The sequence below is a fragment of the Saprolegnia diclina genome, assembly GCF_000281045.1.
Source record: "Saprolegnia diclina VS20 unplaced genomic scaffold supercont1.21, whole genome shotgun sequence".
NCBI lineage: Eukaryota > Oomycota > Saprolegniomycetes > Saprolegniales > Saprolegniaceae > Saprolegnia > Saprolegnia diclina.
The window spans coordinates 561530-572663 of NW_008246088.1; the positions used below are offsets into that span (position 1 = coordinate 561530).

Genomic DNA, 11134 nt, shown 5'->3' on the forward strand with positions numbered 1-11134 from the left:
GTAGCATGATCACACTTTGGACAAGCGGCAAGCGACAATGGCGGTACATATTTATCCGGGCAACATTATCCGGATGAAATGTGCTCGTCGGCGATGCTCGGCAGCTCGTTGACGACGTTTGGAGTTTTTTATGGAGTCGCATGTTTCGCTCGATATGCGTAGCGTAGGACGCAGGGAGTCCAAAAACCAAAGAATGGGACTCGTAGCGTGCCTACAGCCTGCGTTGTGCGCCGTCCAAGTTGGCAAAAACTGATACTGAATCTAGTATCAGTGTATCAAGCGACCACCATATTACATTTGGAAGGAGCGCAGGCTGTAGGCACGCTACGAGCCCCATTCTTTGGTTTTTGGACTCCCTGCGTCCTACGCTATCCATATCGAGCGAAACATGCGACTCCATAAAAAACTCCAAACGTCGTCAACGAGCTGCCGAGCATCGCCGACGAGCACATTTCATCCGGATAATGTTGCCCGGATAAATATGTACCGCCATTGTCGCTTGCCGCTTGTCCAAAGTGTGATCATGCTACCGATATGTAGTGCTCCTGCTACCGGTAGCAATACTGCTCCTCCTCGCATGTAAATACCCACAAAACGAGTACATAGTGATTGTGCACTTGATATAGAAAAACTGTTTTATGCACGCGTACTTTCGGTGCTGATGGACGTTCTTGCCACTAAGAGATCGCGTCGATCTGCTTGACGCAAAGCTTCTTGACGTCGTTGCGCTTGATCTTGATTGTCGACATCCTGTGATCACATCAAGCAAGCGAGTCTGTGGTCGTGGAGCAAACATGTAATAGGATATGGACGGCCGTCGCCATATGAACATGGTGCAAATTAAAACGTGGACATTGTCATCCGGCCATTCGCTCGCTATCCGGATACTCACTCGAGATGGCCGACGGAGTTGAAGACGCCATCGTGGCACGTTGCGCTGCCCAGCGCGCGGCCGTCGATGGCGAGCCCGTCTGCGCTCTCTGCGGCCGCTACGGCGCCTACGTCTGCGATGCAACGGACGAAGACGTCTGCAGCCTCGAGTGCCGGGACACCGCGCAAGCCCGCGCCGCAACCCGCGGACTCCGCGCGGAGCTGGGGCTCGCGGTCACACCAGACTCGGCGACGCCGCTCGCAACGACCTTCGACGATGTCGATTTGGCACCCGAGCTTGTTGCTAACATGGCGCGCGCAGAGCTGCTGCAGCCGACTCCGATCCAGATGCAAGTGTTGCCTCTCGGGCGTGCAGGCCACGACGTACTTGGCCCATAATGGCTCTCCACGTCGCGCCTCATGCGGATCTGTAGGTTCTTCTATGCGCGCCAACAGGCACGGGCAAAACGGTGGCGTTTCTGCTGCCGCTGCTCGCCCGCACGATGGCGGCGCGCTTTGAGATCCACGGGATCCTCGGCCTCATCCTCGCGCCCGTCCGCGAGCTCTGCATACAAATTGAAGCCCAGATCAAGGTAGTCTCGACTGCAAGGCGCCTGCGATGTGGCGTTTATCGACGCTGCATAGGCACTCGTGCAAGGCATTCCGAAGATGCGAACCGCGCTGCTCGTGGGCGGTCTGCCTCTGCCCAACCAAGTACGTTGGCTCTCCTATTCGCGTGCTACACTAGGACAGTAGCTCCACCGACTCGCCCAAGGTCCGCAAGTGCTCATTGGTACCCCCGGACGTCTCTTGGCCATCCATACCGACCACGGCTTGATGCTGCACGACGTCCGTACCTGCGTCCTCGACGAAGCCGATCGGCTCTGCGACGATGAGTTTCGAGACGCAACGACCACGCTGCTCTCGCTTCTGCCTCCAAATCGCCAGCTCTTCTTTGCCAGCGCAACCATGACGCCAGCTGCGGAGGCCATTGCTCGCACGCTGGCACCTGACGTTCTCCGCGTGACGCACAGATTCTCGTCGGGTCTGGCGGTTGACATTCCTCATCATGTGACCCAGCATGTGCAGTTCGTTGCCAACGCTCAGAAGACAAAGCGCCTCTTCGAGCTGCTTCGGGGGAAACCTTCTGACGACCCGCTGCACGCGACCGTACGATACGTCGTTTATGGACGAGATGCGGAGACCCAACATGGTTTTATGGTTCGTAGCTTGTGTTTGTGGCGTCCCAGCAAGGCGCCGACGTGCTCGTCAAGTCCATCTACAAGGCGTGCAACGTCCCAGCCCTCTCGATCCACGGCGGCAAGTCCCAGGTACAATTGCATATGGATGCCCATTGTACGATATGGACGGCGTAGGCCGCGCGGCTGCAAGCGATGGAGGCGTTTGTGGCAGGAACCGCGTCCATCTTGGTGGCGACGTACGTCTTGGGGCGCGGTATGGACCTCCTCAGCGTCGACGACGTGGTCATCTTTGACTTGCCGCCGACCGTCGACGGTACGTACCGACAGATATGTATCGCGCGCATCCACGTATGGATGCTAGAGTACGTGCACCTTGTGGGCCGTGCAGGACGCAGTGGCGATCCCGGGCGCGCGACCGTGTTTGTCAACGAAGAGAACGCGCGGCTCTTCCCGGCGCTCACGAGCGGTGCCTGGGCGAGTGTGCGGGACTTGCCAAAACAAGTGACCGACGTGAGCGTTTCCGAGCGCAAGCGGGAGCGCGTGCAAATCGAAGCGCTGTGCCAACGCGCCCACGCCGCTGCCACCCACTGGCAACACTGGACGTCGACCAAGCGCAAGCGGGACGATGGCGACACCGCCGCTAGGCAGCCCCGGCAGCGCATACACGACTAAACTATGCTTTTTAAACTAAGTAGGCAGTGTCACTCGACGCAACACAAGTCGCAAGGACACTGTACCGATAAGGTTAGTTAGTAGAATTGGAAGATGACGCAATTGATTGCACGACACTGTCGGAGGCATCATCCGTGGGTGGAGACCTACCCCTTATCTGCAAAGACAGCAACATCGATGACGGCGACGAAGATGGTCCTCAGCATGCTTCTCTCTGCATACATTCCGCATCAAGTGCATGTATTCCTTGGGACGCTGTCGCGTTGTGATTGGACAATACGAGATTTAGGTGCCCGTGGAGAATGCCACGTACCCACGAGTGCGGGGTCGGCAGCTCTCGCATGACGACGTCTCTCTGGGCACCGCATCTACGTACTGTCGTCGTATTGGGTAGCTACGCTCTGCTCGGTCTACGCTCCACGTCCCACGTCCCATAGTACAAGTTGTCGCTGCGACGTACACTAAGTTTGGACCTTGCAGGTGCGTGTAGCTGTGCGAGTAGCCACATCGTACATTCTCGAAAACATTCTTCGCGTGTCCTATGGTGCGAGAGACGCCGCCAGCATTAGCTGCGCGTCCCTTCTTGAACCTGGCTGTTGCACCACGCCGGTGCACCAAGTCCCGCTCGATGGTCTCGCTCCGAGGCGCCGTGGCTGTCCATGCCAAGGCCTCAACCTATGCTAGTAGCGGCTACGGCTAGTATGTTTACGCGGACGTCCGCGGAAGCTCGCACCTACAGTCTGACATCCGCACATACTTTTTGGCTTGTCCACATGCGACGTGGACGCATCTTCTCTGTTCGTGGACAGCTCGTCGCTTCGCCGGGCAGCGCCGACCCTCGCCGCATGCAGCCATCATGGGCTACATGCCCATGCAGCTACGCGCCTCGATGAGGCAATGGCCTCCGCGCACGTCGCGCCGACGCACCCGTCGTGCCGGCTGTCCATGTCCTACGCGGCCTGATTCGGACGGATTGCGTTATTTTTGGCCACAGCAAAAGATTTTCCTGTATTTTAATGCGACATGCCATACAAAACCAAGGTATTCTGCAACGATATCTTTAAATTAATTGGATCCAGAGGTGCGAAGGCCGCGGATTTCCTCATTTCGAAAGCTGCCATGTCGTATCTTGTGCCCTCCGAGTACCTCCAGAAGTTCTCGCCCAAGGAGATCCAGGACCTCAAGCGGGCCTTCAAGCAGTTCGACGCTGATGGCGACGGCTCCATCGACGCCTCCGAGCTCAGCAACGTCCTCCTCGCGGTCGGCGAGGTGCCATCGGACGCGTTCGTCGCCGACCTCATCGCGTCGGTCGACACGGACAAGAGCGGGACGATCGAGTTCCCCGAGTTCCTCACACTGCTCTACGAGCTGCGCCACCCGATGCCGACGTCGGCGCCGAGCTACCCGACAGGGCCCGTCTTCAACAATGCCGCCGCCGTCAACTCGTGGAACTCGACGGCGTTCACGAAGCCGCCATCGCCGGTCGCGTCGCCGACCGAAGCCGCCGCGACGTCGTTTGCGCCGCGCAACTCGAACTTTGCCGCCGCGTCGGCGGCCTTTAACAAGGGCAAGAGCACGCCTGTCCCGTCGGCGGCGCCCATCAAGAAGACGGCCGCACCGTCATACGTGCCGCCACCCCCGCCTGTCCCAGTGACTCCAGCACCTGCTGTGACGCCGACGGGCGGCAACAAGTCGGCGTTTGCAGCCGCGGCTGCCAAGTTCAACACCAAGTCGCCGGTCTCAACCCCGCCTGTGACGCCGAGCCGCAAGACGAGCGGTTTTTCGGGCGCGTCGTCGCCGGCGCAGGCCCATGCCGCTGCCAACGCGCCGCTCCAGCGCACGGCGAGCGCGCTGGCGAGCGTTGTGCAGAAGCACCTCAACATCCACGAGAGCCGCAGTGCGACCGGCGGCGTCCACTCGTACTCGGACGAAGAAAAGATGGCGTTTGCCGAGCACATCAACAACTGCCTGTCCGGTGATGCGCACCTGGCCTACCTGCCGATCGACCCGTCGGGCCACGACCTCTTTGCCTCGGTCACGGACGGTATTCTCCTCTGCAAGCTCATCAACCTCGTACGTTCCGTGATGCCATCACGTCGTTTAGTCTCATGTATCTAGGCGGTGCCCGACACGATCGACATGCGCGCCGTCAACATCAAGAACAAGCTCAACGTGTACGAGATGACGGAGAACCACAACTTGTGCATCAACGCCGCCAAGTCGATTGGGTGTTCGATCGTCAACATTGGCCCGTCGGACCTCCTCGAGGGCAAGCCGATCCTCGTGCTCGGGCTTGTGTGGCAGATCATCCGCATCCAGCTCACGGCGACCATCAACCTCAAGAACCACCCGGAGCTCGTGCGTCTCCTTCTCGATGGCGAGTCGCTCGAGGACTTTATGAAGCTGCCGCCCGAGCAAATCTTGCTGCGTTGGGTCAACTACCATTTGGCGGCAGCGCACCACGACAAGAAGGTACACCTTGACACTTTTTGTATCAATGTATCAATGTACATCGACTAGATTCACAACTTTGGCCGCGACGTGGCCGACGCGACGGTCTACTCGGTCTTGCTCCACCAGATTGCGCCGAGCACGTGCGACGTGTGCAAGGAGCCGACGGCGCTCGAGCGTGCGACGCATGTGATTCGCAACGCGGAGAAGCTGCACGTCGATGCGTTCATCAAGCCCAGCGACATTACGAGCGGCAATACGAAGCTCAACTTGTCGTTTGTGGCCCAGCTCTTCAACACGTGTCCGGCGCTCGATGACGTGGACGTGACCGCGCAGCTCCAGGAGATTCTCGACGACGACGTGGGCGACACGCGCGAAGAGCGCTGCTTCCGCATGTGGATCAACTCGCTCGGGCTCTCAGAGACGTATGTGAACCACCTCTTTTCGGACTTGAAGGACGGCATGGTCATCCTCAAGACGCTCGACAAGATGGAGCCGGGTGTCGTGAGCTGGACCAAAGCGAATGTCGCGCCAGCCAACAAGTTTAAGAAGGTCGAAAACTGCAACTACTGCGTCGTGCTCGGGAAGCAGCTCAAGTTTTCGCTCGTCAACATTGGCGGCGTCGACATTGCCGAAGGCAACAAGAAGCTCGTGCTCTCGCTCATTTGGCAGATGATGCGCCACAACTCACTCAAGCTCCTCTCGTCGCTCGGGAAGGACGTGAGCGACAAGGACATTATCGAGTGGGCGAACGCCAAAGCCGTGCGCCACAACAAGCGGATGGTGACCTTCCGAGACGCGATGCTCTCGGACGCAGTGTACCTCTTGGATCTGGTCGCGGCCGTCGAGCCCCGGGCGGTCAACTGGGACGCGGTCGTCGAGCACGCGTCGAGTGACGAGGACAAGGCAGCGAACGCCAAGTATGCCATCTCGTGCGCCCGCAAGATTGGCGCCACCGTCTTCTTGACGTACGAAGACATTGTCGAGGTCAAGCCCAAGATGATCATGACCTTTGTCGCGTCGCTCATGACGCTGGAGAAGCGTCATTATTAGACCCTAACGACTACTTAAGTATCTGCCTCCTTCTCAAGTGTATGGCGTATCGTACATCTCTCCTCATCATCGCCACGACGTGTCGAGGAAACGCAGCTCTTATTGGCCAGCAATTCGTCGTAGGTTGTTGAGGAGCCCACCAAACGACCGATTGACCAAACCAACGAGCAGCTGTGGACCCAGCGCATGGCGGACGTTGGGCGAGACGGCGTGCGATGGCAGAGTCGGACGTCACGTGCCGCCACGCGGTGTCGACGGTTCAGCCTGCAGCGAGGAGTGCGCTGAACGAGCGCTTGGCCCATGCTGTGAGTAGGATATCGACGGTACTAGTCGAGGACACTGCATCGTCGTAGTTAGTCGGTATCGTAGTTTTGCTAGTCGATGCGTCGTCGCCGCTGTCGATGCATGTCATCGTGTCGGTTTCACGCGCGAATCGCCACGAGCCAATCACTTGCAGCCAGTGGATATCCTCCTGTGAGAATCGATCGGCTGACTCGATCGGTTTGTAGAGGGTTTCGAGACCACCAATGATTATCGAGATTGCCATTTCCCAAATATCCATCGAGCGAGCATGAGTTCCGACGACGAGCAGAAGCTGCTGAAGAAGCTCAAGAAGGAGAAGAAGGAGAAGAAGGAGAAGAAGGAGAAGAAGGCCAAGAAGGAGAAGAAGCGCTCGCGCTCGGACGACGAGACGACCGACGTCGCCGAAGACGAGGAAGCGCCGGCGGCCTCGCCCGCCTCGGACGAGGAAGTCGCGTCGCCGGCCGCCAAGAAAGCCAAAAACGTCTCGACGATCGGCGAGGGCAACCCGAAGGTCTCGGACTTCCGCGTCGGCGACATCACGATTGCTGCGCTCGAGAAGCGCGGTATCTCGACGCTCTTCCCGATCCAGTCGATGACGTTCGACAAGATCTACGACGAGTTTGATCTCATTGGCCGTGCGCGCACGGGCATGGGCAAGACGCTCGCGTTTGTCTTGCCGGTCGTCGAGCGCCTCTTCAAGGAGGGCAAGCGCACCAACCGCGGCCGTGCCGCCAAGGTCATTTGCATGGCGCCGACGCGCGAGCTCGCCAAGCAGGTCGCAACCGAGTTTGAGCAGACGGCGCCGAGCCTCAAGACGACGTGCATTTACGGTGGCGCGTCGTACCAGTCGCAGAACCAGGACTTCCGCGACGGCGTCGACATCGTCGTCGGTACCACCGGTCGTATCTGCGACCACCTCGAGCGTGGCACGCTGCGCCTGAACGAGTGCAAGTTTTTGATCCTTGACGAAGCCGACACCATGCTCGAGATGGGGTTCCGCGAGGACATCCAGAAGGTCTTTGAGGCCATGGAGGCGGCCAAGACCGCGCACCAGACGCTCCTCTTCTCGGCCACGATCCCGTCGTGGCTCGACCAGGTCGCCAAGAAGTACATGAAGCCGGACCGCGTCTACGTCAACATGGTCAACGACAACGAAGACCAGGCCTCGAAGGACGTCCAGCACATTGCGATCCCTTGCCATTGGCAGACGCGCGCGAGCCTCCTCGCCAACCTCCTCTCCATGTATGCGACCAAGACGTCGCGCACGATCATTTTCGCCGAAACGAAGAAGGACTGCAACGAACTCGCCGTCAACCCGGACATCAAGCAGGACGCCCAAGTCCTCCACGGTGACATTGCGCAGAACCAGCGCGAGATCACGATGCAGGCCTTCCGTGACGGCAAGATCCGTCTTCTGATTGCGACCGACGTGGCTGCGCGCGGTCTCGACATGGACGTCGACCTCGTCATCAACTCGGAGCCGCCGCGCAAGCAGTCGGGTCGCGCCGACGTCGACACGTACGTGCACCGCTCGGGTCGTACCGGTCGTGCCGGTAAGAAGGGCACGTGCATAACGCTCTTCACGCCCAAGCAGAAGGACAACCTCCTCCTGATTGAGCGGTCGATCAAGAACAAGTTTATCATGAAGGCGGCGCCCAACGTCGACGACATGGTGACGGGTGCGGCCGCGACTGCCGCCTCGGAGATCGAGACCGTGGACCCCAACATGATCGAGCTCTTCCTCGAGACGGCCAAGACGTTGATCGACACGATGGGCGCCGAGAAGAGTCTCGCTGCCGCCCTCGCGTGCATCACGGGCCACACCAAGCCGCCGGCGAAGGCGTCGCTCCTCTCGGGCTCGCCGGACCTCACGACGGTCCTCTTCGAGTCGTCCAACGTCATTCGCGCCAAGGGCTACGTCTGGAACGCCGTCAACCGCGACATCCCGGAAGAGTTTGCCAAGGACATCAAGAGCATGCAGCTCACGGCCGACTCTATGGGCGCGTGCTTTGACTTGCCAAACGCCGGCCTCAAGGTCATTGAGGACCTCATCGCGGCCAAGGACTCGAGCTCGTACGGCTGCCCGTACTCGCTCCCCAAGACGCTCCCCAAGATGCAGGAGCTGCCCCAGCGCACGGGCGGCTTCGGCGGCGGCTACGGCGGTGGTCGTGGCGGTGGCTATGGCGGCGGTCGTGGCGGCGGTGGCCGCGGTGGTCGTGGCGGCCCTCCCGGCGGTCGTGGTGGCCGTCGCTGGTAATTAAGATAGACTTTAGAAATTACAACTATACAACAACATGAACACAATTATACATAGCAACTGAGATTAATGGCCTTGACAAAATTGTCGGCAAAATCGACTACTAAAAAGTTAGTTGCCGACGCGCGCGGCCGTCCACTGCGCGTGCTGCTTGTTGTGGAAGTGCGCTTCGTGCACAAAGGCCGCGTCCGGGAACGCGCCGTTGACGCAGTTGTTGCAGCGGCTCAGGTAGTTGCCCGTGTCGTCCGCGAGCGCGATCTTGCCCTTGCCCGCGTCCATGCACGTCCACTGCGCCCACGGCCCCTCCGTGTAGTCGGCCACGTGCACGAACGCTTCGTCGGCGTGCGTCGCGATCGGCGCGCAGTTGGTGCAGCGGGCGAGGAACTTGCCGTTGTCGCCCTGGAGCGCGACCTTGTTGTTGGCGGCGCGGACGACCGTCCAGACCGCGGCCGGGCTCACGGCGTCGGCGTGGACAAAGGCGGCATCCGGGTACGCGGCGTCCGGGATGCAGTTGTTGCAGCGCGAAAAGTACTTGCCCGTGTCGGCGCGGAGCGTAATGCGGTCGCCGTCGCGGAAGTCGCAGCCACGCACGGCGTCGCCGAGCAGGAGCGGCGCGACGCGGCCATGGTGGGCGGTCGCCGCGTACGCGCAGCCAAGCGCGACGCCGAGGCCCAACGCGAGCGCCGCCTTGCGCGGGCGGCTCGCGCTCGGGCGCTCCGAGTGCTTGAGCACGAGACGCGTCGTGGGCAAGGCCACGCTGTTGTTACCGCTGCCGTACGTGGTCATCTTGGCGTACCGAAAAGAAAAGTGGGTGCCCAAACTTCAAGTCGATCATCCCAGCCGCCCAATATCTATCACCCAGGCAGTGCTGCTCCCACTGTCTTCGCTGCCGCCGCCACCAGCCCTCACCAGAGGCTCAGAGAACAGTACTACGCCAATACCGTCAGGCGGCAGTGCTCGGGGCTTGTAGTACCTGACTTGTCGAATGCATCTATCTTCTCGTGGGCGTTGCGCGTGGTGCGCGGCCAGCGGCGTCGAGGTCAACAAGGTTTTCTGTGACATGAATCATAACACCATTTACTGCATATGACACGATTTGCGTTGAATAAGATCTGGCCTCGTATACTTGTCTTTTGTAGCAAGTGGACATTGGTAGGAAATGGTGTACGGACGGTGCAACGAATGCCATCCGAATAGTGTATGAAATTTGGCGACAAACCACCCACCCAATGCGCTCCCTCACTCGCACCATGACTCGCCACGATGCGCAACGCACTCGCACCGACTGCTCGTGCTGAGAGCCTAGTTGAAACTTAGCTTTTTCGAACAAGCGAGCGTCTTCCGATGGTTAGCGCTGTGCTGTCTTGGTCGTACACTATTACCGTGCGTCGGAAGATCGCAACGCAAAGATCCCGTTGGGCTGGAAGAAAGATCGCGGGCAGAACGTCGTCGTCGTCGATACAGATTGCATTAGGCCCTCATGCAACGCCTTCTCTTGGTCCTCATGGCCATGACTGGCGTCGGCTATGGCTCGTACTGCCAGCGCACGATGCGCCAGCGCGAACACCTGCATCCGAGCGTGCATACGCTGCCGCCACCGACGGACACCGAGGTGCTGGCGATGGCGTCGCTGCCAAAGGCGCTCGATTGGTGCGAGCGCGGTATGTGCACGTCGTCTTGGAACCAGCACATTCCGCAGTACTGCGGGTCGTGCTTTGCGCACGGCGCGCTCTCGAGTGCGAACGACCGCATCAAGATCCTCAACCACAAGCTCGGGTTCCACGGCCCGGACGTGATGCTCGGGCGGCAGAGCTTTCTCAACTGCGCGCCGGGCCACGGCCTCTCGCACGGCTGCAAGGGCGGCGAGCCCGCGGACGTGTACGAGTTTATGCACAAGTATGGCCTTCCGGACGAGACGTGTCTGCACTACAACGCGACCGACTACACCAAGTACATTGACTTGTACAATGGCACGTGTCCGCCGGACGGCTACTGCGTCAAGTACACTTACCAGCTTACCTCATTTCCTCTGACGCTATCGTTCTAGCTGCATGAAGACGCCCGACAGCCTCAATGTGCCCCACTGCTTCCCCGTGACCAAGATGGTCCGGTATCGAGCGAAGGAGTATGCGCGCATTGCCGGCGAGCATGCCATGATGCACGAGCTCCTCAACGGTCCGATTACGTGCGGGATTGCGTGCAGCCCGCCGTTCATCAACGACTACACGGCCGGGATCCTGCACGATACGACCAACTTCACGCACATTGACCACGACGTTGAGATTGTCGGGTGGGGCGAGGACGAAGCCGGCGTCAAGTTTTGGCG

The 11134-nt window shown here is 59.8% G+C and overlaps 5 protein-coding genes across 5 annotated transcripts in view; 4 read left to right on the top strand and 1 right to left on the bottom strand.

The window, feature by feature from the left end:
* The first annotated feature begins 882 nt into the window (after positions 1-882).
* Positions 883-2866, top strand: SDRG_07449 (hypothetical protein). The gene is made up of 7 exons (XM_008613282.1): positions 883-1254; positions 1305-1463; positions 1516-1584; positions 1627-2040; positions 2100-2201; positions 2247-2385; positions 2434-2866. Exons 1-7 carry the CDS (start codon positions 898-900, stop codon positions 2742-2744), a joined length of 1551 nt encoding a protein of 516 aa, XP_008611504.1. The 5' UTR covers positions 883-897; the 3' UTR covers positions 2745-2866.
* Positions 2867-3827: 961 nt separating this feature from the next.
* Positions 3828-6290, top strand: SDRG_07450 (hypothetical protein). Its single transcript, XM_008613283.1, has 3 exons — positions 3828-4817; positions 4863-5216; positions 5265-6290. Exons 1-3 carry the CDS (start codon positions 3864-3866, stop codon positions 6246-6248), a joined length of 2292 nt encoding a protein of 763 aa, XP_008611505.1. The 5' UTR covers positions 3828-3863; the 3' UTR covers positions 6249-6290.
* A 507-nt stretch (positions 6291-6797) lies between these two features.
* SDRG_07451 (hypothetical protein) lies at positions 6798-8868 on the top strand. Its single transcript, XM_008613284.1, has one exon. The coding sequence runs from the start codon at positions 6820-6822 to the stop codon at positions 8806-8808; it is 1989 nt and encodes a 662-aa protein (XP_008611506.1). The 5' UTR covers positions 6798-6819; the 3' UTR covers positions 8809-8868.
* A 51-nt stretch (positions 8869-8919) lies between these two features.
* On the bottom strand, positions 8920-9594 carry SDRG_07452 (hypothetical protein; the record flags this gene model as incomplete). The annotated part of the gene is made up of 1 exon (XM_008613285.1): positions 8920-9594. The coding sequence occupies one exon, from the start codon at positions 9592-9594 to the stop codon at positions 8920-8922; it is 675 nt and encodes a 224-aa protein (XP_008611507.1).
* A 662-nt stretch (positions 9595-10256) lies between these two features.
* SDRG_07453 (hypothetical protein) overlaps positions 10257-11134 on the top strand; it is a 2336-nt gene continuing 1458 nt past the window's right edge. The window contains exons 1-2 of the mRNA XM_008613286.1: positions 10257-10809; positions 10856-11120. Coding sequence (XP_008611508.1) covers positions 10289-10809; positions 10856-11120 — 786 coding nt within the window. The 5' untranslated portion in view covers positions 10257-10288. The remainder of the gene's footprint in view (positions 10810-10855; positions 11121-11134) is intronic.